This window comes from Cherax quadricarinatus, chromosome 82, assembly GCF_038502225.1.
Source record: "Cherax quadricarinatus isolate ZL_2023a chromosome 82, ASM3850222v1, whole genome shotgun sequence".
Lineage (NCBI taxonomy): Eukaryota > Metazoa > Arthropoda > Malacostraca > Decapoda > Parastacidae > Cherax > Cherax quadricarinatus.
In genome coordinates, this window is record NC_091373.1 from 733,283 (window position 1) to 756,830 (window position 23,548).

At 46.8% G+C, this 23,548-nt stretch overlaps 1 protein-coding gene across 3 annotated transcripts in view; it reads right to left on the reverse strand.

Annotated features, from left to right (window-relative positions):
* The window catches only part of LOC128706246 (probable G-protein coupled receptor Mth-like 11), a 137,951-nt gene that overhangs the window by 62,148 nt on the left and 52,255 nt on the right, over positions 1 to 23,548 (reverse strand). For 2 of the 3 annotated variants that reach the window (XM_070102511.1, XM_070102510.1), the window contains exons 1-2: positions 4,826 to 5,795; positions 423 to 1,575 (exon numbers count right to left, since the gene is read on the reverse strand). In XM_070102511.1, coding sequence (XP_069958612.1) covers positions 423 to 1,575; positions 4,826 to 5,524 — 1,852 coding nt within the window. In that variant the 5' untranslated portion in view covers positions 5,525 to 5,795. Of the gene's footprint in view, positions 1 to 422; positions 1,576 to 4,825; positions 5,796 to 23,548 lie in introns of those variants that run through there. The other variant, XM_070102512.1, reaches the window with a different exon arrangement.

Genomic DNA, 23,548 nt, shown 5'->3' on the forward strand with positions numbered 1-23,548 from the left:
AGATCGTACGGCACTGATAGTAAGGCTGGATGCTCACTGTAGAGGTTCATACAGTGCCAAGGGAATGGTAGGTTATAGTCTGATTCAGAGAGGGTAACTCAAATTCCTTGGAACAAAAGGTCTTAACCAGTATCAGGAAGCCCCCGTGAAAGAAATATGAGCGAGATCAAATTAATTTTTGTGGTCGTTAGTGCAATAGGCTCGTATAGTAAATTGTGGTTTTGAGAGAATTAACCAATCTGGTATACTTTTTAATGCTCTGGTAAACCAAGACCTCTTCAACATTATGAAATATATTTGCATTCACCTATGAATATACTACGAATTAATCAAACTTGGAAAGTAATTTAAATGTTAAGTCAAAATGACAAAACTGTTCCTAAATAAATTCTATAAAACGTACAATCGAAAGAAAAACTTACCTAGTATTATACAAGTTAGGTCATCAGCCTCTCTCAAGATTACCTGTGTTACGTTACAAGAATAGGCTAGCATGAGAGAGAGCACATGCCAGAGCTGGTACCAGCCACCATTCTTGAGAAGTTCTGGAACCTTGAAGTAACATGTAACTGTCAGAAACATAAAAACCAGCGAAATAATCTGACACGCAGGAATAAGCGTTTTGCGAATTTTGTCCCATTCTGAATCCACACTCAGACAAACTAAACCAGTTTTTTTTAGCTTTTCCCTGCCATCGTCGAACATATCAATACAGTAGTCGGTAGGGGGTAAAATTCTCCCTTGGTAAATAAGATGTCCCGTCCCGTCCAGAGTAAAGTTTGTGACATTCGTTGCTGACGAACAGAGCGCCATTCCTATCACCGTCTTGTATGGCTGTGTGATGCTGATGTTGATGGCTGGTGTAAATGTTATATTATAACGAATACATCGGTATGAAACGTCCAGTATTTGTCCAGAATTACAACACTTGCGCACACAAATGTTACCATCACAAATTTTGTGGTGGTGTTCTTGCGGGTTACTGTAACACAAGTTGGCTGTGTATGTAAGAGATCCATCCAGATTCTCCCGTCCATCTACACAAAATTCCGGAGGATACGTGTATTTTCGTTCGGCTGTGTCCTCAGATAACACCCAGGTGTGTATGACACCTGTTGGGAGGGCTACTAGGTGGGATACTTCAGAGCCCAATAACAATGTTTTCATAGGATCCTCGGTGCAGTTGAGTGGGTTGTAGTGGTTTCTGATAACTGGCCACTGGACGCTGTTCTTGAAGAGCCCAGCAGACAGTGGAGGCAACAGTAGAGGTGGAGATGGTGTTATGCTACACACACCATCACTGAGAGCTTCACCAACGGGGCAGCAACGCGGTATAGAGGGAGGGGGGACACACGCCTTTAGTATCGATGCGAGATTCCCCTTCTCGTCCAAAGAATGGCTGACACAATAGTTGTTGATGCGCAAACCACTCAGATAACCAGCAGTGTCTGAGAGCACAATGTCTCCGCGAGTTCGAAGGTAAAACTGCCCTTCTGTAAACCTCATTTCTCTATGGTCGTCCTCCACACTGCAGTATAGATCTTGCACAATAACATTCAGCTCAGTAACCGATTTCTGTAAATACAAGAAATATTAGCATAACATTAGAAAAACTGCTTCATTAACAAGAAACAAGTGCAGTACTAACATGCCTACACAAAATATTATGTACGTACTTTATATATGCTATGTTCTTGGCGTGGCTAGCTAAAGTTAAGTTATTAGCAATAGTTCAAATTATGCTGAGTCTGTTCCAATAAATTCAAATCACTTAATGCCAAGGATGAAGATGCCAAAACAGCCAATATTAGGGCCTCCAATGAATTAATCCTTAATTTTCATTTTAATAACCCATTCTATCCATAGTCCGACTACGTTGGATCGTCTGACCACAAGGCTGTTTTTACGACACTTAAGATCCCAACAGAACGAGGTGAGGAGTCCACACGCACAACCTGGCTATGGGAAGGAGGTAATTGGCCAGCCCTTTGCTCTGAGCTCGCCACCACCGATTGGAATGCTCTTCTCCAAGGGGATGTTGACAACCAAGTGAAAGCCTTCACTGGACACATCCTTAATCTACAACAAGAACACATTCCTCACCAGCAATATGTGACGAAGCCTACAGATCAGCCTTGGTTTGGCTTTCGTTGTAGAGAGGCTGCTACTGCTAAGTACAAAGCATGGCGAAGGTATAAGAGACATCCTACCACCTATAACAGGAACTTGCACACGCAAGCCTGTAGGCATATGGGTGATGTTCAAAATTGGGCCATTGCTAAATGGGAGGTGGACACTAAAAGAAAGCTAGCATCAGGTAGGGTAGGCTCCAAAACCTGGTGGTCTCTGGTCAAGGACAGACAAGGTTATCTGCCTGATGAACTTATTCTACCTCTAAATCGACAGGATGGGACCACCTCTACTAGTAGTCAAGAGAAGGCGGACCTCTTTGCTGAACACTTTGCTACCAAAATGCAAGTTTCTGATCCAGCAAGGAACCCTCCTTGGCTAGCTGCAAGAACTGTGTCAAAACTGTCAGTGGTGACAATAAGGCAGGAGGAGGTGCACTTCCTTCGTAAATCGCTTGACCAAGAAAAGGCTGTGGGCCCAGACAAGTTGAGCCCAAGATTGTTGAGAAGATGTGCAGACCAGCTAGCAGCACCTCTAACTCGCATCTTTCAGCACTGCCTAGTACAGTGTAAATGGCCCTCTCTATGGAAAGAGGCAAATGTAGTCCCTGTTCACAAAAAGAAGAGCAGAGCAGAAATCAGCAACTACAGACCAGTGTCACTCCTGTCAATCACTGGTAAGATCCTTGAGACAATAATCTCAAGACAAATGACAGAGTTTTTTGACTACCACTCACTTTGTGATCGTCAATATGGCTTCAGGAAAGGTTACTCTGCTGCTGATCTGTTATTAAACCTCTCCACTAAGTCGCACCAGTTACTGGATGAATCCAAAGTCAGCTGTGTGGTAGCACTGGACATTGCTGGCGCTTTCGACCGGGTGTGGCACCAGGGCCTCTTAGCAAAACTTCAAGCACTGGGAATTGCAGGCTCTACGCTATGTCTCCTCAGTGATTACCTTCATGGTAGATCTCTAAGTGTAGTTCTCAATGGAACGGAATCAGCAAGACATCCTATTGGGGCAAGTGTTCCACAAGGAAGCGTGCTGGGTCCATTGTTATGGAATGTCTACTTCAACGACCTTCATCTCATCCCAGAATCACATGCATATGCAGACGACTGTACACTGACATTCACTTATCCAAGAGAAGAAATGCCAGCTGCTCTAAGCTACATCAATCACCAGCTGAGAGCTATATCAGCTTGGGGAAATAGATGGCAGGTAACATTTGCACCTGAGAAAACGCAAATGATGATCGTCTCTAGGCACCATGATGGTAATGCTGGTGCAGTAGTAAGGATGAATGGGAGGGTGTTGGCACCTGGAGAAGAAGTTGATATCCTTGGGGTGAAATTTGACTCCAAACTAACCATGAAGAACCATGTTGTAAATCTTGCAAACAAGGCAGCCAGGAAGCTTACAGCACTTCGCCGTATCTCGCATCTGCTTGACAGTAGGGGTTGCAAGATCCTGTACGAGGCGCAAGTACGCTCACACCTTGAGTATGCTCCACTTTCTTGGTTTGCCTGCCCCCCCCCCTCTCATCTGCGACTGCTTGACAGAGTAGAGAACAGAGCAAGACGTCTCATCTCTCGCCTGGACCCATCTTGGATAGATCTGTCATTTCAGCAGAGCCTTCAACATAGGAGGGATGTGGGTGGCCTTACTGTTATGTACAAGGCCAATATTGTCAAAATACCACACTTGGATCCACTTCGAGGACAGCATGAAACAAGCTTTTATGCCACAAGACGGGCAGAAAGCAGCAACTTCACTCTGGCTGTACCGTTCTCCAGAACATCACTCCATCTGAGATCATACATACCCAGGATGACTCGAGTATGGAACACATTTGTACAGCATAATGATGTCAACGAGATAAAGTCAGCTGATCAAATGAAAATGCTGGCCCACAGATGGCTCCAACTTCATCCTGTTCCCTACTTGTATGTCTCATAACAATAAAAATGCTTTCAAATGAGCTGATGTAGGTAACAGCTCTTAGCTTGCCAATAAAGTTAGGAATCCTTAACCTGTAAATAGCTTGTCAATAAAGCTAGGGATCCTTAACCTTGTCAAACCCTGTGTAAAAAAAAAAAATTGTAGAGCGTTTATGAGGCTTCCATTTCATGTGACACGACAGGCCGGTAGTAACTCCCTGGATGGTTATCTACCAACCTATTATCATTCACAAATTCAAGCAAGGGCTACAACAACTGTTTACAAGCAGGTGGTGGTGGGAGTACTAATGCTTACAATTCGGAGAAGACGACTTATTGCTTAAGAGTGAATTCAGAGAAGCATGTATTTATTAATACTCATGGAATCTTACTGTGCCTGGGAAACGAGAGCAATCAAGTTCCACCCAAGGAAGGAGAGGGCAGGTCCATTTCCTTGAATCAAGAACTCTTCGCCGTTGTTAATTACCCTCCCTTGATAGGTCTTCAGGAAAGAGCAACAATTTGTTATTTACGAGTTTGGGGATTAGATGATAAACATGTTTAAAAGCTAACGTAGGGGATACAGGCGTTCACGATTCAGGGATACGAGCTATTAATGGATAATTACAAATAGATAATTAATAATTAAATGATCACAGTACAGAGACACGAGCTACCAACAGATAATTACAAATAGATAACTGTTAATAATTAAGTGCTATTGCAAGCTAATTATATAGCAATTGCAGTCTCACCTCAAAGATGGATGCCTCGATATCAACTAAGATGGCTTTTGGGAATGGTTGGCACCTTCCTCCCATCAGAACTTCCTGGGGACCACAGTAGCACTGAACCAGCTGGCCCTCCCGCTGCGGTATCATCGTCTTATTGCCTGAGCTCAGGACTCCAGCCTGTGTCAATGCTGCGGTGCTCATGGTCACTTGTGAGGTGCTTGTGTTGCCGTCCCTTTGTGGGGCACTTGTGCTGACGTCCCTTTGTGAGGTGCTTGTGCTGACGTCCCTTTGCGGGGTGCTTGTGTTGACGTCCCTTTGTGGGGCGCTTGCGCTGACGTCCCTTTGTGGGGCGCTTGTGTTGGCGTCCCTTTTTGGAGAGCTTGTATTGACGTCTCTTTGTGGGGAACTTGTGTTCTGGTGTTCTTGAGGGGCGCTAGTGTTCTGGTGTTCTTGATGGACACTTTTGTCATAAGTAGAATTCAAGTATGTCAGCTCTTGCGTCATGATTTGTGTGCTGCTGCTTCGGGGATCAGGAATGGGAGTGGGGAGGGTAGGGGCGGTGGTGGGAAGGTGTGAGGCTATGTTGAGGAACTGTGAGGCTGCTGGAGAGAGACTTTCTGGCAACATGGTTGTTGAAGAGCCCACCTGCAGTACTAATGTTGGAGAATACAGCCCTCCAGCAAACACCAGCACCAATACTGCCACGCTAAGTTCCACCATCTTCACAGCTAACTATAAACTTCAACGTCCTCGCATGAAGTTTAGAACTATGCCACTGCTACGAAGAACTGCCAGATATTCGTCAAATCGAAGTCACCATCCTCTTTACGCAAAGTTAGGAGTTCGCATTAGGGATAAATCTACACGTATTCAATTGTGATACAATTCCTATATGACTGCAGTGGGGAATAACCCATAAACAAAAGCCGTAAAACCAAAAGGCTCTCCCAAAAAATGGTAGCACACGATGGGGAGGACAGCGTGTGAATGGGCTCTACTCCCTCACACTTGCTGGACAAATAGATTCCCCCAGATGCCTCTTCGTGTTTTCTGACATTTATATGCAGCCATTCCCCTTACTAACAACTTCTCAGAAACACTTATACAATGTAGTTAAGCTGACTTATGATAGCTCATTGCAGTGTCATACTCATTATGACCTCAGATATTAAAGTAATATTGAGGGTCATCACAATTTCATTTGAATGACCAGGGTTCGAAAACGAGGAAACGTTGCGAAGGTTTCCTTGTACTTGTTGCCCTTATTCGCTTAGCATTTGCAGTTGCATCCTGGGGAAGGGGATCAAATTGCCCACATGGAAATAAGCTATACACACTTTCTTGGGCTATCCTAGAGACTAACCCTCCAAGTTAATAATCCAAATAGATTCTTCAAAGTTAATTAACTACTATGCAACTAGCAGTGTGCTATGATGTGATATTATGTTCCTGTTTTATCATAAATATTAGATATACAGAACTGTGTGGCTACCCTCATTTAACATCGTCAGGAGTCAGAGCAAGAACTTTTGCCACTCCCATCCGGCAGTATAATTTTCCTTTCGTACTCTAATTACACCAAATGGGTTATATATATATATATATATATATATATATATATATATATATATATATATATATATATATATATATATATATATATATATATATATATATATATATATATATATATTCATGGGATTGTGCTACACCCATAAAGATTGTATAGCACCTGGGAAATGTGGAGATAATTAAGGGTTTACACGTAAATGTTCCCCGAGGTCCCGACAAGCGTCCTGGTAATTACAAAAATCATGAAGCCAAAAGGCCCTAAGCCATAAGAGCAAATTGCTAAAATGTGTTCCACAGTGAGATGTTTGCCAGAAAGCTACACACACAGGGACAGGAGAACCTGCAAACAAGTGACTATGGGTGAGACGTGTGCATCCGACCTTCCCTCGACAGGGGGATGATTCCTCCTGAGGGCCAACACCTACTTCCTGCCAAACCCTATATAACTTTCTACTAGTCATTGCCCCGAGGACATATTGCTCGTGAAATCACTTTAAGGCTAAAGTTTGTTATACAGTGGGTTCGCTACGACAGCGTTTGACTCGGCATCTGCTAGTTCATTTCCCGTGACACCAACATAGCCTGGCACCAGAGCTCCACATCCTTGTGCAACGCATGGAGACAAGCCGACCACACTTGGCTCTTTTGGACCAGACTGGAGAGAAGCATACTGGACCAGGATACACAGAGCACATTGGAAATTTGAGCATGCAGCTAGCCGAGAATCAGTTAAGCCAGCTTTCAGGACAAAAGCAGCGAGGATTGGTGGAGCTGCAAAGTGAAAGTAGACTGCACATTAAAAATCCTCATTGACAATCACAGCAAAGCCAACAGCAGACTCGCTCTTTGACCCGTCAGTAAAGACTTTTTACCCTTTAAGCATGAACTTAATCATGCTCCAAGAAATTACCCAAGGATCGACACTTAGGGGTCCTCATCCACTGCCGACAAAGACGCACCTCAAGTACCATCCAAGGAGGGAAAAGCGAGAAGCCAACCTCTGATCAGACACATCAAGGCAACAATCCAGGAGAGGGACCCGCATCCAAACACCAAACTACACAGGAAGCCTGGCACGATGATCATAAGGCTTTCTTCTCTTCTCTTAAAGATAGCAGCCTAAATCGGGTTGCCAGGAGCACACCCAAATCGATCAGGTAGTTCAGGCCGAGCTCCTCACAAAGGAGCTCGAGGGAAAGCTCACCAGACTTAACAGAGGCTTCTGACAGGGGAGAAGAAAGACAAGGGGGATGGATAAAGAAGGGGGTGAGGAGCTATATAAGTTGTGATATAACAGAATATTTAGGGAGGGAGGGGAGGGGGGAAAATGAGAGGGAAGGGTTGAAAGAGAAGGGGGGTCAATCTGATAACCATCTTTACATACATTTAAATACATTATGCTTAATATTCATGTAATAAAAATAACTTATTACTTCCGGCAGAGAGAAGACAGTACGTGGAAAGAAAGATTAAAAACTTAAGAACACAAATATCTTCAAAGAATCTTCTTTGTATACGATGTGATGTTCTTTTCTTTTATACATTAAAGGTTAAATATTTTGACAGATTATATTCTAGATGACAGACTGTTCTTCACTTCATAAGCGGTCTGTGATTTTCACTGGTGTTTGTTTTAATTTATTCAATGGTACCGACACCATAGTGTGGGCACGGTAAGACACGAAGGTAGGGTAGCCAATGAATTACGGCTGTCCAGAGTAGCATCGACCACTGGCTTACCCGTGATGAATTCTGCTCATTAAGCGAACATACTCAAGAAATCGTAATGACACGATTGCAAATAAACCATACCCCCGGCCGGGATTGAACCCGCGGTCATAGAGTCTCAAAACTCCAGCCCGTCGCGTTAGCCACTAGACCAGCTAGCCACAATAAGATTCATCCAACTAGGTATATTTCTACACCATAGGAAAGTTAGCACAGGCACCTCTGTGACCACAAATGCAAGTTTTTACAGACGAATCTCCAGCTAGCGTGGCATTTGTGGTCACAGAGATGCCTGTGCTAACTTTCCTATGGTGTAGAAATATACCTAGTTGGATGAATCTTATTGTGGCTAGCTGGTCTAGTGGCTAACGCGACGGGCTGGAGTTTTGAGACTCTATGACCGCGGGTTCAATCCCGGCCGGGGGTATGGTTTATTTGCAATCGTGTCATTACGATTTCTTGAGTCATGTTGACGGCAGTGAAGGGACTTGAGCTAGAGTTCGTCACGGCCACGCTAGCTGGAGATTCGTCTGTAAAAACTTGCATTTGTGGTCACAGAGGTGCCTGTGCTAACTTTCCTATGGTGTAGAAATATACCTAGTTGGATGAATCTTATTGTGGCTAGCTGGTCTAGTGGCTAACGCGACGGGCTGGAGTTTTGAGACTCTATGACCGCGGGTTCAATCCCGGCCGGGGGTATGGCAAACATACTGTCACAAAAGCAACAGATGGAATGCTATCATGTATACAATCTTTCTTGCCCTTATGATGCCTTGTTTGCATAATCTGCGTCTTATATTTTTTAAAGTAATTTCAAACCCTAAACTGCATAATTCTATGGGTTGAACATAAAATGGTTCTCGGTATTTACACGCCTTAAGAAACATAAGAAAGAAGGAACACTGCAACAGGCCTACTGACCCATGCGCAGCAAGTCCATGTCCCCCCCCCCCGGATTAACCCAATGACCCCCCCCGGATTAACCCAATGACTCCCCCCCCGGATTAGCCCAATGAATAAGAAAATGTTGAATCATTTCTAGTTTCTAAATTCAGACATTACAATAACCTTTGTGTGGAGCCAGGAGTCTTCCTAGAGAACAAGGTCGCTAGTAAAAGTGTCCGCAGTACACCGTCCTGAACCACCTGTCGTCCTCGATAAAAAGAATTCTCAACTACAATGTCCCCAGTACACCGTCAGGAGCTGTAAGGTGTTCCACTACAGTGCTCATGTGACATTCATAACAGCGCTGGTCTGCGGGAGTCTGCTAACCAACGCTATTTTTTTTTTTCAGTGTGCTGATGATTTTAAGGTGTTCTTGAATTTTTGAGGATTACAAAAACTAGATTATGCCTTGAACAGTTATGATTATTATTTGCTGAAGGATGGCTACTGTATTAATACTGGCTATTGGATAATAGTGAGATTTCTTGCTGTTGAGACTGCTTCATGTTCACATATGAACTGATTTGTCTCTGACTTGTTACAAGCATTACAAAATACAGTTACACACGAGCTGGTGAAGGAATACAATTAAATCGTACATTCTCACTGTGTCTTATTTACTTATGAGACAAACTGAATAACCCTCGTTACGAGGCCAGCGATGAGCGGACGGAGTACAGTAGTAACTGATATTTACTGAACGCTTAGAGTCTTAGACCGTTAGCTGACGGAGGATCGAGCCTCCACCGTTCCTAGAGAATAATGACCCCTCAAATTCAGCATTTTAATGATAGTGAAGGACAACCTAGTACTGCAGGTCTGCTAGAAAAGTACCAGAGCTCGTAAAAGTGGTGATGGTGGGTGATGAAATCGATGGCGTCATCTAATTAGTGCCTCACTCAGGTGATAGCATCTACCTTATTAACCCCCTCCCCCACACGTTCAAGTCCTCCTATTCGGCTCCCACCCTCTCCAAGGCCTCATTTATTCCCTCTTTAATTTCCCATCTCATCACCTACATACAAGTTGGCAACAAGTTTGACAACAGTCAGACTTCTTTCACTATTATCAACAATACCACCAGAACTACTAGTAAAAATGCCGCCACCATTACCAATACCAGCAGCAACAGCTAACACCAACAGCATCATTAGTCTAAGCCATGGCTCATGCAGCATTTCGTATGTACTGCCTTCCTGTTTCTCTATCTCAGCCACAACTAAGGTACTGCCACTCATTTTTGGGGGGAATTGAGGCATCTGGCCAAGTACATTCTCTCATCTAGGCCTCTAGCGAAGGTACGTTCCCCTTCGTGCCTCCTGTCTCACACTATTCAATTCGTCTGTACTTTAAAAGTACACAGCTATTATCTGTGATTCCTCATTCAGCAAGATAATCTCACATCCACTATCAATACCAGTACCACTGGCAATTCAACACGAATTACCATCACTACAAACACCCTCAACACCACCACCAGTATCACCAAAATACCAGCATAAACCCTGGTAACTGATACCGACCAATGGTTTAAAAACAACAAATACACTGGCATTTGTTAAAAAGTTTCGATCCTGGGACCTTTATCACTTCTGCTCAAGGCCCCAAGACCAAAACGTTTTCTAACAAGTCCTGGTGTTTGCTCAGGGCTTTTAAAACCATGACACAAGTGTTAGCGCCACCTCTGGGAGGATGCTTGAGTATACAACCGTTGTGCCGTACCAGCAGAGATGGTCATACCATATTCGCTTCTGTAGCAGTGCACAGTGCCAGGCCAGACGCGTCCAACTTGAGTAAAAGCACAAAGTTTAAGCCTGATTTATCCATGGGGTATGCTCGAGGCTGCGGACACGTCTGACTGGCTTTTTTCACTAAAGCCTCGCAAGATGTGAGCCTCAAGTCCAATCAAGAAGTAGGTAACACAGAACAAAAAAGCACAATACCGTGACTAGAACAATACAAAAATAACCCGCACACAGGAGAAACTTAAGACGATGTTATGGTCCACTGACTAGTCACAGTGTGACTAGTCAGTGGTCTAAAGTCGGACCGAAACGTCGTCATAAGCGTCTCTTATGTGCGAGTTATTTATGTGTAGGCAACAGAAGCTGGCGTCCAAGTAAGGATAGTGACATGGAAAAGTGGCAGCCTTGGCCTACACCAGCCAGACAACGAAAGGTAAGGTAAAACCAAACACTGGATTATAGCAAACAAAAAGGCGATAAAAAGTATGAAAAGAAATTATGATAAAATATAAAATGAAAAAGGTTGAAAAAAAAAGTAAGGAAGAAAACACGGAATGAGGGCAGATTAAAAACCGGAAAAGCCGAAGATTCAGAAAACAAACAAGCGAGAACAAGCATTAATAATGAGAAGTTTGGGTGATTGATTTGCCCAAACCATCACTGCAGTTCACTGATTACTCAACGATTTTTCACAAATTTAAGACTTTCTGCTATCATTAACACCTTGGTGCAATCGTGACTAAAGATTAAAAAAAAAAAATCCACCCCAAGTAATCAAAATAATTTAAACTCCATTATTCACATTCAATTAACCTATTGCCCGAAACAGATAAATCACAATTTATGCAAACAAAGACCTGGTGGGTTGATAAAGCAGCAGCGTGTGAACAGTGGCAGGAGAGAACAGTTTTGCCTGACAAACTTCTTAAACGCCAAAAGATGTGTAAGCTTTATTCCAACTAATTCTACAAGGTAAGGGAGCGTCGGAGGCAACAGCAAGCAAGATGGACGAGAGGGAAGAGAGTTGGGGCTCAAGCACCCAGAAGGTGCGCACTTTCTACTCTTTCTCCTTGTGTCCCTCCAAGCCTAGTCTCACATCAGCATGACAAACGTTCAGATTTAAACTTTTCGTATTTTTTTCTCGGCCACTTAGTTGCCAGACGTATCTCGACGCGTTTTTTAATATGCTTTTTTTGTAGATAAATACAGGTAAACGTTTGTACAAATTTATGTAACCCAGCTCAACCTAACTTAAAAGGAAGGAAAATATTAACTTCTAAAAATTAGCGTTGGGCAGAACATAAAAAATGTAGTTTTAAAATAATAATGTTGTGTTCCCTCACCTCTCCCTCTCCCCCCTCTTTCCCTCTCCCCCCCCTTTCCCTCTCCCCCCTCTTTCCATCACTCCCTCTTTCCCTCTCCCCCTCTTTCCCTCTCCCCTCTTTCCCTCACTCCCTCTTTCCCTCACTCCCTCTTTCCCTCACTCCCTCTTTCCCTCACTCCCTCTTTCCCTCACTCCCTCTTTCCCTCACTCCCTCTTTCCCTCACTCCCTCTTTCCCTCACTCCCTCTTTCCCTCACTCCCTCTTTCCCTCTCCCCCTCACTCCCTCTTTCCCTCACTCCCTCTTTCCCTCTCATCTCTCTTTCCCTCTCATCTCTCTTTCCCTCTCATCTCTCTCTCCCTCTCATCTCTCTCTCCCTCTCATCTCTCTCTCCCTCTCATCTCTCTCTCTCTCTCATCTCTCTCTCCCTCTCATCTCTCTCTCCCTCTCCTCCCTCTTTCCCTCTCCTCCCTCTTTCCCTCTCCTCCCTCTTTCCCTCTCCTCCCTCTCCCTCTCCTCCCTCTTTCCCTCTCCTCCCTCTTTCCCTCACTCTCTTCCGTTATCCAAGAACGTCCCTTTAACCCTGAGGTTTCCCCACTGGCTCACCACTACCACTTTATACAGACTGGTGACCTTGATGGGGAGGGGGGTTAAATATTACATTACGTATCATCCTCCATACCCACCCATAACTTCTGCCACCTGCCAGTGTTGGACCACCTGCCAGTGTTGGACCACCTGCCAGTTTTGGACAACCTGCCAGTGTTGGACAACCTGCCAGTGTTGGACACACCTGTCAGTGATGCACTGGCTACCAGAATGCTGCACTACCTGCCAGTGATGCACCGCCTGCCAGTGTTGGACCACCTGCCAGTGTTGGACCACCTGCCAGTGTTGGACCACCTGCCAGTGTTGGACAACCTGCCAGTGTTGGACACACCTGTCAGTGATGCACTGGCTACCAGAATGCTGCACTACCTGCCAGTGATGCACCGCCTGCCAGACGGGGCACACGCCAGAGGAAGAGAAGGGCTGCTTCAAATTCTTCGCACCAAGGTCTTTTTACAAGCATCAAGTCACTTTTCTTAAAGGAATAAAACTGGTGAACCCACAACAAGGAGAGTGAAGGACTACCATTTTTATGTCTTTGGAGGACACATTCAAGTGGGCTGGGAGCCCCGGGTGGGCCAAGCACTACACCCTTTCTTATTTACATACAAAAGACCTGTTACAGCCCTTCCCCTCTGAGAGAACACCTAAATACCACCCATCTTTGTACTAACATTGTATCATGCTGAAATAAAAATTATCAAGAAATTTTCAATTTCATGTCAACGTTGACTCGTCTGACCTGTATCATTTATTTAGTACACGAAAGAGCTGTGCCAGACGTGTAGTGCTTAATGATGTAGCGTTGTGATTTTGAGTAGGATCTGACATTATAATATGGGCCAATAACCCTGCTGCAGTGTTTCTCTTATGTTAAGATGCAGGCACAATCCCGGAGCAGCCTGGAGGGATCCCGACCCCGGGGGCAGCCTGGAGGGATCCCGACCCCGGGGGCAGCCTGGAGGGATCCCGACCCCGGGGGCAGCCTGGAGGGATCCCGACCCCGGGGGCGGCCTGGAGGGATCCCGACCCCGGGGGCGGCCTGGAGGGATCCCGACCCCGGGGGCAGCATAGAGGGATCCCGACCCCGGGGCAGCCTGGAGGGATCCCGACCCCGGGGGCAGCCTGGAGGGATCCCGACCCCGGGGGCAGCCTGGAGGGATCCCGACCCTGGGGGCAGCCTGGAGGGATCCCGACCCCGGGGGCAGCCTGGAGGGATCCCGACCCCGGGGGCAGCCTGGAGGGATCCCGACCCCGGGGGCAGCCTGGAGGGATCCCGACCCCGGGGGCAGCCTGGAGGGATCCCGACCCCGGGGGCAGCCTGGAGGGATCCCGACCCCGGGGGCAGCCTGGAGGGATCCCGACCCCGGGGGCAGCCTGGAGGGATCCCGACCCCGGGGGCGGCCTCGAGGGATCCCGACCCCGGGGGCAGCCTGGAGGGATCCCGACCCCGGGGGCAGCCTGGAGGGATCCCGACCCCGGGGGCAGCCTGGAGGGATCCCGACCCCGGGGGCAGCCTGGAGGGATCCCGACCCCGGGGGCAGCCTAGAGGGATCCCGACCCCGGGGGCAGCCTGGAGGGATCCCGACCCCGGGGGCAGCCTGGAGGGATCCCGACCCCGGGGGCAGCCTGGAGGGATCCCGACCCCGGGGGCAGCCTGGAGGGATCCCGACCCCGGGGGCAGCCTGGAGGGATCCCGACCCCGGGGGCAGCCTGGAGGGATCCCGACCCCGGGGGCAGCCTGGAGGGATCCCGACCCCGGGGGCAGCCTGGAGGGATCCCGACCCCGGGGGCAGCCTGGAGGGATCCCGACCCCGGGGCAGCCTGGAGGGATCCCGACCCCGGGGCAGCCTGGAGGGATCCCGACCCCGGGGGCAGCCTGGAGGGATCCCGACCCCGGGGGCAGCCTGGAGGGATCCCGACCCCGGGGGCAGCCTGGAGGGATCCCGACCCCGGGGGCAGCCTGGAGGGATCCCGACCCCGGGGGCAGCCTGGAGGGATCCCGACCCCGGGGGCAGCCTGGAGGGATCCCGACCCCGGGGGCAGCCTGGAGGGATCCTGACCCCGGGGGCAGCCTGGAGGGATCCTGACCCGGGGGCAGCCTGGAGGGATCCCGACCCCGGGGCAGCCTGGAGGGTTCCCGACCCCGGGGCAGCCTAGAGGGATCCCGACCCCGGGGGCAGCCTGGAGGGATCCCGACCCCGGGGGCAGCCTGGAGGGATCCCGACCCCGGGGGCAGCCTGCAGGGATCCCGACCCCGGGGGCAGCCTGCAGGGATCCCGACCCCGGGGGCAGCCTGCAGGGATCCCGACCCCGGGGGCAGCCGGCCGGGATCCCGACCCCGGGGGCAGCCTGCAGGGATCCCGACCCCGGGGGCAGCCTGCAGAGATCCCGACCCCGGGGGCAGCCTGGAGGGATCCCGCCCCCGGTGGCAGCCTGGAGGGATCCCGACCCCGTGGGTAGCCTGGAGGGATCCCGACCCCGGGGGCAGCCTGGAGGGATCCCGACCCCGGGGGCAGCCTGGAGGGATACCGACCCCGGGGCAGCCTGGAGGGATCCCGACCCCGGGGCAGCCTGGAGGGATCCCGACCCCGGGGCAGCCAGGAGGGATCCCGACCCCGGGGCAGCCAGGAGCGATCCCGACCCCGGGGGCAACCTGGAGGGATCCCGACCCCGGGGCAGCCTGGAGGGATCCCGACCCCGGGGCAGCCTAGAGGGATCCCGACCCCGGGGGCAGCCTGGAGGGATCCCGACCCCGGGGGCAGCCTGGAGGGATCCCGACCCCGGGGGCAGCCTGCAGGGATCCCGACCCCGGGGGCAGCCTGCAGGGATCCCGACCCCGGGGGCAGCCTGCAGAGATCCCGACCCCGGGGGCAGCCTGGAGGGATCCCGACCCCGGGGGCAGCCTGGAGGGATCCCGACCCCGGGGGCAGCCTGGAGGGATCCCGACCCCGGGGGCAGCCTGGAGGGATCCCGACCCCGGGGGCAGCCTGGAGGGATACCGACCCCGGGGCAGCCTGGGGGGATCCCGACCCCGGGGCAGCCTTGAGGGATCCCGACCCCGGGGCAGCAAGGAGGGATCCCGACCCCGGGGCTGCCAGGAGCGATCCCGACCCCGGGGGCAACCTGGAGGGATCCCGACCCCGGGGCAGCCTGGAGGGATGCACCACTAGTGGCTATATCAACCTTGTTTAGAATCACTGTAGTCTTCTTCCCACAATATGTGGGCATTAACACTCGCACTCGTACAGGTGATACATTCTCAGTGTTCAATGCACACTATGTCGCACCACGAGTGAGGAACATTTGAACGTTATCTACAGATTTATGTAACCTAACCAAACGAAAAATAACTTAACCTGAATTAAAATGTAGAAATTAAGATTTGAGAAAATTTAAGCATTAATAAAATGAGTATCATGGTAATAAAATTGACTTAGTACAGTTAATTCATGGGCAGTAATGTATTTACTAACAAAAGCTGTTAGTGTAAACGGCAACCATAAAATTTTACTTAATGCCCTGCCATTTTATTTTTTTACAAATAATTCGACAACTGGTGAATGCGAGATGTTGACGCTGCAGGAGGCAATAACCTCGGTGAGTGTAAACGTACGGTCGCTGGCAACTTTGACCTCAATCTAGGAGAAAGTTACTTGACGAGACATTCCTAGCTATCTTAGTACTGATGACTATTTGCTTAGAATTAATTGTTTTTATCATCATAATTCCATAGTCTAAGTGGGAAAAACATTTTGTAACCTTTGTTTTCCATAGCTTAACATTAGGCCTCTTCACACTTAGCCGAAATTTACAATGTATCAGTTTTCCTAAAACTGAAACTGGGCTGTATAGTTTCCTAGTAACTGTGGAACACAAACAAGGACACAACAGTACGGCTGCTAGCTGATGATAAACAGTTCAAAAAACTCAAACCAAAACATTCCAACTCAATTGTGTCTAACACCTTCCAAGCTGAAAGACTTTCGCTGACGCTTCTTGACCATTTATTCCACAAAGATACAACTAGTGCCAAACCAGTACCATCTATATTTTTTGTGTGTCTTGAATAAAATTAAATACGAAAATAATCTTTTACAAAATGTACCACGTATCCTGTTGAAATTCCAGACTTGGGAAGCTTTTGGTAAAGCCACTTTTGTAACTGAGGCTAGTTACCGTGCTGAGGCTAGTTACCGTGCTGAGGATAGTTACCGTGCTGAGGCTAGTTACCGTGCTGAGGATAGTTACCGTGCTGAGGCTAGTTACCATACTGAGGATAGTTACCGTGCTGAGGCTAGTTACCATACTGAGGATAGTTACCGTACTGAGGCAACCTACTTGCATACCTTTTAATCATGTCAGATCCTGTATATAACTTAATGTTTTCACAAAGTTAAATAGAATGCCTAATATTTAAGTTAAATACATCCATACACACTAGCACACTCAAGACAAATTTACAATACAAAAAATATTCAAATCTTCAAGCACATAACAAACAATTATCAAACTCTTATAAACTGTATTATTTAAAAAGCATTAAATCATTAACATCAAAAAGGCTCTCCTAAAATTTCCCCGAGGTCCCTACAGGCACCCCGATAACTTTAAAAAACCCATGCTGTGAAAAGGCTCAAGCAGTGGGCACAGTTTAAAAAAATCTTATGATATAGGGCACAACGCAGACATAATACGACAGCATGTAAACAGGATGAAACACCTTAGTCTAAAGTATCACAGACCTGTCGAACACAGAAGCTGGTGTTTGGGGGTAACAAGCCGACAAGCTGGTAAGAGATGTAATATCCAACAAGATTTTATTTTAGCCGATGTTTCGTTCAGCTCAGTCTGAGAGAACCACCTAAAATAAAAAGCTTCTAATTTTTTTTTGTTATGGTTATATATAAAGTTGTTATTCATCTGTAGTGCCACACTGACCCTCCACTTCTCAAGACATTATCACTGAATGAAGCTCACAGAGACACGGTAAAGCTACTAAGCTTTCTGAGTAGTGTCCTACCACTGAGTTATGAATCAGTACTCAACTCTTACTTTGCTCAAGAGTCCATACCAATATTATCAACACATCCCCTCATGTACAAGGTTAGCAGGATTGACTGGAATAAATCTACTATACGTTAATTCTTGCCAGATTTAGATTACTAACTTATAATACAAAATCAATACTGCGAAACTCAATTTAAAAAATAAATCATCCCACACGAAAAAATCTAAATTTTTTTGTGTACGCTGCTTGCACTTCACATGACTATAATAGTCACATGAAGTCTTCAACACGCAAGAGCCATACAACGCTTAGGAAATAGGAGGTTATCGGGCTTTATCTGAAGATACATAGTATTGAGATTTGCAGAGTACCTTGGCCTGGTAGATCACTCAGTGGTTTTTGATAATTAAAAAAAAAATACAAGAATATCAAGGAAAAATCAGCAACCATCAGCATGAATAACACCAAGTTAAAATAACCAACATCAGTTAAGAAAAACATTAAATTGACAATGTCAAAAGACTTAAAAGTTCCAACGTTGTGGGCTGTTAAAATGTGTTCCATGTTCAGTTGCATGCTACAAAGACTACTGAGGGATGAAAGACTAGTCCCAGAGCTAAGGAATATGTCCTATGAGAGGAGGTTAGAGGAACTCAACCTGATGACACTGAAGGACAGGAGTACTAGAGGGAATATGATAATGACGTACAAAATGCCAAAAGAACTTACAGAGAGAACAGGGAGAGAATGTTCCAGAAATGGAAAACAGGAACAAGAGGGCGCAACTGGTAGTTGAAACCTCGAAGTTATAGGGATGTTAGGTATTTCTTCAGGCTTCAAGTTGTCAAGAAGTGGAATACTCTGGCGAGTGAAGTGGTAGAGGCGGGATCCATGCCTAGCTTTAAAGAAGTACAACAAAGCTCTTGAAGCCAGAAGTGGACTTAGCGACCAGCGAAGAGGCGGGGCCAGGAGCTATGAATCGACCACTGCAACCACATATATGTAAGTACAGCCCCCACACACCAAGACAGTATTACATAACACACCAAGACAACAACGCCTAGACAGCATCACACAGTAACGCCCAGAAAGCGTCACACAACCACACACCAAGACAGCATCACACAACAACCACACACCAAGACAGCATCACACAACAACCACACACCAAGACAGCATCACACAACAACCACACACCAAGACAGCATCACACAACAACCACACACCAAGACAGCATCACACAACAACCACACACCAAGACAGCATCACACAACAACCACACACCAAGACAGCATCACACAACAACCACATACCAAGACTGCATCACACAACAACCACATACCAAGACAGCATCACACAACAACCACATACCAAGACTGCATCACACAACAACCACATACCAAGACAGCATCACACAACCACACACCAAAACAGCAACACACATCAGTGAAGAGACGGGGCCAGGAGCTGAGTCTTGACCCCTGCAACCACAATCAGGTGAATACAATTAGGCGAGTACACAAAAGCCACACACCAATACAGCATCACACAACACCACACCAATACATCACCATACAACAACCCCAATGGAAATAAGTCACTCTGTCTGACTTTTTCGGGTTATCCTAGGTTCTCTACACATATGCTGCTATGTATGATAATTCTATGTAACTGTATTTGTGTATACCTGAATAAACTTACTAACACACCAAGACAGCATCACACAACAACACACCAAGACAGCATCACACAACAACACATCAAGACAGCATCACACAACACCACACCATCACACAACACACCAAGACAGCATCACACAACTCTCAGTAGTAGTACCAGTTCCTAGTAACCAGTTACCAGTAACCAGTGTACCAGTAACCAGTGTACCAGTAGATGACTCACTACCAACCGTCTGTGTGAATCACTGACTTATTCACGTTGCTGCTGACCATAGCATGTTTTCAAACACCGCTCACCCTGTAGGTACTGGTGGGTCAGTCTGAGATAGAGAGCAGAGAGAGGCAGGTCGGCTGATGGTGCTTCCCATACTTTCCGTTTAATTATACGTACTAACCAGCCTACGTGAGTGTTTTTACCCCATCCACGTTATCGAACCCACATGACAAATTGGTGGCACCGGTGTGGGCGTGGATTTACGGGTATTTCAGACGTTAGAAGATTGTTTGTGGGGTGCCGGCAGGTCAGAGGTGAACCTGCCACCTCCAGCTAGCCACTTACCCTCACTCTCCTCCACCCTGTGTCGCTTCAGCCTGCAAACCAGTTGCAGCCGTTTTTCAAGCTTCCTGGCTTAGTTCGTGTGCTAATTGCTTCAATCTCCGAGGGGTTGACCCGGATTTTGCAATTAAGCCAGTCAGTAAGCCAGACTGTGGAAGTGAGCGCTAGCCGACCTGCCTCTCTCTGCTCTCTATCTCAGACTGACCCACCAGTACCTACAGGGTGAGTGGTGTTTGAAAACATGCTATGGTCAGCAGCAACGTGAATAACAGTCAGTGATTCACACAGACGGTTGGTAGTGAGTCATCTACTGGTACACTGGTTACTGGTTACTAGGAACTGGTACTACTACTGAGAGCTCAGCGACGCCAATGTATGTCATCCCGACATACAGCTAATACAAACACTCCACCGAGTTTGTTGATTCCTCCAGTAAGAAAGAACCAATCCCTTGTGTTCTGGTGTGATTCGATTCCTGCTCCAGGAAGATCTTATTCTGACTGTGAAGCCACCAGCACCCATTAGTGACTTTGTAATGAGCCAAGAATTACTGTATCGAACAGTCGAGTTGAGTACTCCTAGCAGAAGAGTTAGTAATTCCACAGTCACTAGTGAATGTAGCTGTATCTTTTGTAGATACTCGTTCAGATCGTCCTCAGTCAAGGCATGTGTTAGCCATCGCAGAAGAGTTCAATCCACCCAAAGATGATAGCCATTCTGCATACGTAAACCTTACCCTCGCAGAATTGGGTTTAAATGTAAACAGCCTGTATAATTAGATGTCCGAGATGAATGAAATTATCAACTGTGTGTTTTGTTATTAGCTGATCAGTTTGTCAGAATTTTTGTGTTCACGTTCCCTCTGAATTCTGAGAATTTAGTAATACTGATCTGTGTGCACCAGATTTTGCTGTTAATTACTTGCACTTTGTAAATATATATTTATTCTTCCTCAGAATCTGTAGAGTGCATGAATACAGATCGATCGATCAATTCCATCCATAATGTACAATGATTTGTTCTTATAAGTCGTAATGCATTACGTTAAAACTCATTACGTTAACACCCATTACGTTAAAACTCATTATGTTAACATCCATTATGATACCATCCATTAGTTCTAAGTTACATATGAATTTGTTATTGTATAGAATCAGCCCAGAACCACCTGCCTGTTCAGCCTATAGCATAGTAGTGTATGTCGAGACGACATACGTAACATGGCCGAGCTGTCAGCATAGTTGCTGATCCCCTTACATGTGCTGTATAGCTTAGCTGAGTATCATAGTACCATCCATGTGTTTATATAGACGATCCCTATTAGGCCTAGTGACTGTATGACGTCACGGGATGCGCAGGAGTTAGTGGGACGCGCTACCTCGCTCTCAGTCCAGGGATAGACATACGGCAGGCAGTAACACGGCAGGCTGGGCCCCCTTCCCTTACCACAGTCTGACAATATATAGTGTTACCATCCACAAGTGTGTTTATCTTCAACCATCATATCTCCTTTCGAACCCCCACGACACAACAACACACCAAGACAGCATCACACAACAACACACCAAGACAGCATCACACAACAACACACCAAGACAGCATCACACAACAACACACCATCACACAATACACCAAGACAGCATCACACAATAATACACCAAGACAGCATCACAATAATACACCAAGACAGCATCACACAACAACAACACACCAAGACAACATCACACAACAACAACACACCAAGACAGCATCACACAACAACAACAACAACACACCAAGGTATCATAACAGGTGAAGTCTTACAGCACTGCTGTCTTAAAATGTCGGTCAATAGCCTGGATAAGAGAGCGGGAACTCCAGGGTGTCCCCAGTGCCGTTTCTCGCTGTAAACAAAGTCCATCTTTCTGGTATTATTGTACCTGAAACTCCCTAATATTACCCACCAATAACAAAACACGCACGCACGCACGCCCACAAAATAATCAGGCCAAGTGCCTTTGACGATCAATAGGAACAACTACTAGTACTACTACTACTATTACTGTGTGGAAAAAAAGACACTTATGTACAGTTCAGGACATTTATTAAAGGAAACATTTCGCTACGAGTGGCTTCTTCAGTCCTAATACAGAGATAGGACTGAAGAAGCCACTCGTGGCGAAACGTTTCCATTAATAAATGTCCTGAATTGTACACAAGTCTTTTTCCATATCTTGTCGGTATCACCACACCATTACTACTACACAAAGGAGCTACAAGTCGACCTTTGCTGCCACATACACAGGGGTACAAAAATAAGCCAAGTGTATCGACAAGTTCTTTGACAACGTTCAAGTACGTACACACACACACACACGTACACACACACGTACACACACACGTACACACACACACGTACACACACACACACATGTACACACGTACACACACACACGTACACAATGTACACACACATGTACACAAGTACACACATGTACACACACATACACACACGTACACACACACGTACACACACACGTGTACACACACGTACACACACACACACACACACACACACACACACACACACACACACACACACACACACACACACACACACGCACACGCACGCGCACGCGCACATGAAAGGAATGGATGGTACGGGCGAAAGGGACTACTTAGTAGGAACAATCCAGTCTGAGGGACATAAGGTGATAATTGCAGTAATGTACAACCCACCACAGAGCTGCAGGAGGCCAAGAGAAGAATACGATGAGAGCAACAGAGCAATGATCGACACACTAGCCGAGGTGGCCAGGAGAGCACACATGGGGGGAGCAAAGTTACTAGTTATGGGTGATTTCAATCACAAGGAGATTGACTGGGAAAACCTGGAGCCCCATGGGGGTCCCAAAACATGGAGAGCCAAGATGATGGATGTGGTACTGGAAAACCTCATGCATCAACATGTTAGAGACACTACCAGAGAGAGAGGAGAGGATGAACCAGCAAGGTTGGACCTTGTATTCACCATGAGTAGTTCGGACATCGAGGGTATCATGTATGAAAGGCCCCTGGGAGCTAGTGATCATGTGGTTCTGTGCTTCGACTACATAGTTGAGCTCCAAGTGGAGAGAGTAGCAGGAATAGGCTGGGAAAAACCAAACTACAAAAGGGGGAACTACTCAGGCATGAGGAACTTCCTTCAAGACATTCAGTGGGAGAGGGAACTGACAGGAAAACCAGTACAAGAAATGATGGACTATGTAGCAACAAAATGCAAGGAGGCAGAGGAGAGGTTTGTTCCCAAGGGAAACAGAAATAATGGGAAGAACAGAACGAGTCCTTGGTTCACCCAAAGGTGTAGGGAGGCAAAAACTAGGTGTACTAGAGAATGGAAAAGGTACAGAAGACAGAGAACTCAGGAAAATAAAGAAATCAGCCGAAGAGCCAGAAACGAATATGCACAGATAAGAAGGGAGGCTCAGAGACAATATGAAAATGACATAGCATCAAAAGTAAAGACTGACCCGAAGCTGTTGTACAGCCACATCAGGAGGAAAACAACAGTCAAGGACCAGGTAATCAGACTGAGGAA